This window comes from Silene latifolia, chromosome X, assembly GCF_048544455.1.
Source record: "Silene latifolia isolate original U9 population chromosome X, ASM4854445v1, whole genome shotgun sequence".
NCBI lineage: Eukaryota > Viridiplantae > Streptophyta > Magnoliopsida > Caryophyllales > Caryophyllaceae > Silene > Silene latifolia.
This window is the reverse complement of record NC_133537.1, coordinates 240,410,936-240,414,288: the sequence shown is the minus strand read 5'-3', so window position 1 is coordinate 240,414,288 and position 3,353 is coordinate 240,410,936. Positions and strand designations below refer to the sequence as shown.

Below are 3,353 nucleotides of genomic sequence, written 5' to 3'. Positions count from 1 at the left end.
GCAGGCTAACATGGATTGCTTTGCATGGTCACATGACGACATGATAGGAATAGACCCATCCATCATAACACATAAACTCAGTGTGGACCCGAAGTGTAAACCCATCCAGCAGAGGCGAAGAAAGTTTGCAAAAAAAGAAATAAGGTGATTAATCGAGGTAGACAAATACAGCGGCAAAAAAAAGATAAGAGAAGTAAAATATCCAGAGTGCCTATCCAACGAGGCGTTGGTGCCTAAGAAGAATGGAAAATTGAGAGTATGCGTGGACTTCACTAATTTCAATAAGGTATGCCCTAAAGATCCCTTCCCGCTACCTCATATTGATGTAATGGTGGATGCGACAGCTGGACATGAAATGCTGACATTTTTGGACGCTTGGAGTGGTTATAATCAAATCAAGATGGATCCTACAGATCAAGAGAAAACAACGTTCATGTCCTAAAGAGGAATATATTGTTACAACGTCATGCCATTCGACGTAAAGAATGCAGGTTCCACATATCAGAGACTGGTCAACCGCATGTTCAAAGAGCAGGTAGGGAGAACTATGGAGGTATATATTGATGATATGGTGGTGAAATCAGAAAAAGCCACAGATCTCATGCGACACCTGACAGAGACATTTAGCACCCTGAGGGAGTACAAAATGAAGCTAAATCAATCCAAATGCACCTTTGGGGTATCCTCTGGTAAATTCTTAGGCTACATTGTAAATCAGAGGGGGGTAGAAGCCAACATCGAGCAGATCAAGGTTGTGTTGCAAATGGAGTCACCTGAAAAACCAAAGGACGTTCAGAGACTAGCTGGCAAGGTATCAGCTTTAAGTAGATTCATCTCAAGGTCCTCGGACAAGTGCAGGCTATTCTACGACATACTAAGAAAAAGCCAAAAGTTCGAGTGGACTGCAGACCACGAGCAAGCATTCAGGGAGCTGAAACACTACCTCTGCAACCCGCCACTACTATCAAAGCCAGAACCAGGAGAACCGTTGTTCCTCTGCCTAGCCGTCACAGAGGTAGCAGTAAGTGCCGTATTAGTCAGAGAACAGGAGAAGGAACAGAGGCCATTCTATTATGTGAGCAAGTCTCTGCTGCCAGCAGAGACCTGGTACACATCTCTTGAAAAATTAGTACTAGCTCTGATAGTAGCATCTTATAAGCTGCGCCCCTATTTTGAATCCCACACCATACATGTTGTGACCAACTACCCGCTGAAGTCCGTCACGAGGAAACCTGAGCTATCAGGTAGAATGTCAAAATGGTTTGTACACCTTAGTGGGTAATGATATCCAATATGACCCCAGAACATCAATCAAATCGCAAACACTGGCAGACTTTGTCTCAGACTTTAGCCCAGCCATTCAAAATCTGGCAGACGAGGAAGTCTTGACCTTAGAAGGGGGCAGGAAGACAGAGGTCTGGCAGATACACATCGACAGAGCCTCCAACCAGAGAGGGGCAGGTGTAGGGTTAATCCTACGGTCACCACAGGGAAATCTGATAGCACAGGCAGTAAGGTGCGAATTCAAGGCAACTAATAACGAAACAGAATACGAGGCTTTGATACTAGGAATGCAGCTAGCTCTGGACTTGGGGGTCAGGAACCTGCACATATCTAGCGATTCCTTGCTGATAGTCAACTATGTGAACGGCGAGTTCATAGCCAGAGACCCAAAAATGATCGCATATTTAGAGGTAGCAAAGGAGTTAAAACAAAAATTCAAAACTTGCAAGCTCAAACAGATTCCCAGAGATCAGAATGTAGAAGCAGATGCCTTAGCAACTCTAGGGGCAACATTCAAATCAAAAGAACTATCCAGCATTCCCATTGCCCACATGCTGGAACCTTCTATCCAGAAGGCAGACGAAATAGACAGAAGAGAATTGGAGGATCAGCAAGATGAATTGGGAATTCAGACAGCCACGGAAGACGAGGTAGACTCACAGCCAACTGACCAGCCGTCCGATCAACCAGCTGTATAGGCAGATGAATGGGACTGGCGGACGCCCTACCTAGACTGGCTGCGTCATAACAAACTGCCAGACGATAAGAAGGAAGTAAGAGGCTTTAAAATAAAAGCCTCCAGATTTATACTGATTGATGATATACTCTTCAGGAAGTCAGTAGCAGGTCCCTACTTGCGATGCCTGGATAAGCAGGAAGCACAGACTGGGTTACATGCTCTCCACAGTGGTGAATGTGGAAACCATGCAGGGGGCAGAAGTCTGTCAAACAAAGCTCTCAGACAAGGTTACTTCTGGCCCATAATAAGGGCAGATGCAGCAGAATATGCCCATAAGTGTGACGCCTGACAGCGTTCAACACTAATGATCCATCAGCCAGCAGATCTCTTACACCCCATCATTTCTCCCTGGCCATTCATGACATGGGGAATGGATATAGTAGGCCCTCTACCTAGAGCCACATGGAACAGAATATGGATGCTGGCGATGACAAATTACTTCTCCAAGTGGATAGAGGCAGAAGCATTCACAGAAGTAAAAGACAAACAGGTCATCTCTTTTATAAAACGCAATATCATCTGCAGGTTTGGCTTCCCATCAGAAATCATATGTGACAATGGCTCATAATTCATCTCCAACGATGTTGAGGGATACTGCGCCAGATGGAACATCACCCTGAAAAAGTCGGCACCCAGGACTCTAAAGTCTAACGGGCAAGCTGAGTCTAGCAACAAAATTATCATGGATAATCTGAGGAGGAGGTTACAGGAGTTAGGAGGAAAGTGGGCAGATGAATTACCACTAGTTTTATGGTTAGACAGAACGACGCCAAAGATAGCAACAGGCCAAACACCCTTCACCCTGGTGTTTGGTGTGGAAGTAGTCATTCCCTCAGAAGTTCTGGTTCCCACCCACAGGTATGGATGTATGACAGGGGAGCTAAACAATACAGAGATGGTCAGGAGCCTGGACACAGTAGATGAGCTGCGAGCAAGCGCAAAGATACGTCTAGCTGCCTACAAGTAGTCAGCGGCCATGAGCTACAACAAGAATGTGAAAGTTAGGCTCTTAGATGTAGGAGACCTGGTTCTCCGTGAAGTGTTTCAGAACACTAAAAATTGAAAGGCAGACAAGTTCACCTACTAATGGGAAGGACCATACCAGGTAGAAGGAGTTGTTGGCCATGGTGCATACAAACTGATGACTATGGACGGTCAAATCATACAACGCCCATGGAACATACTTCACCTGAAGAGATATTACTTTTAATAATAAGTAGATTTTAGCCTACAGAGTAATGTACTATGAAAAGCAAAATTATTTTAAAATAAAAAGAAAAAATCCGGTAGTAGGCATACTACCAATTTTATGTCCTTTTCTGATACCTCA

The 3,353-nt window shown here is 44.6% G+C and overlaps 1 protein-coding gene across 1 annotated transcript; it reads left to right on the top strand.

The window, feature by feature from the left end:
- Positions 1-568: 568 nt before the first annotated feature.
- Positions 569-2,990, top strand: LOC141619770 (uncharacterized). The gene is made up of 6 exons (XM_074436788.1): positions 569-1,075; positions 1,245-1,694; positions 1,857-1,976; positions 2,117-2,130; positions 2,215-2,250; positions 2,627-2,990. The coding sequence occupies exons 1-6, from the start codon at positions 569-571 to the stop codon at positions 2,988-2,990; spliced, it is 1,491 nt and encodes a 496-aa protein (XP_074292889.1).
- The last annotated feature ends 363 nt before the right edge of the window (positions 2,991-3,353 follow it).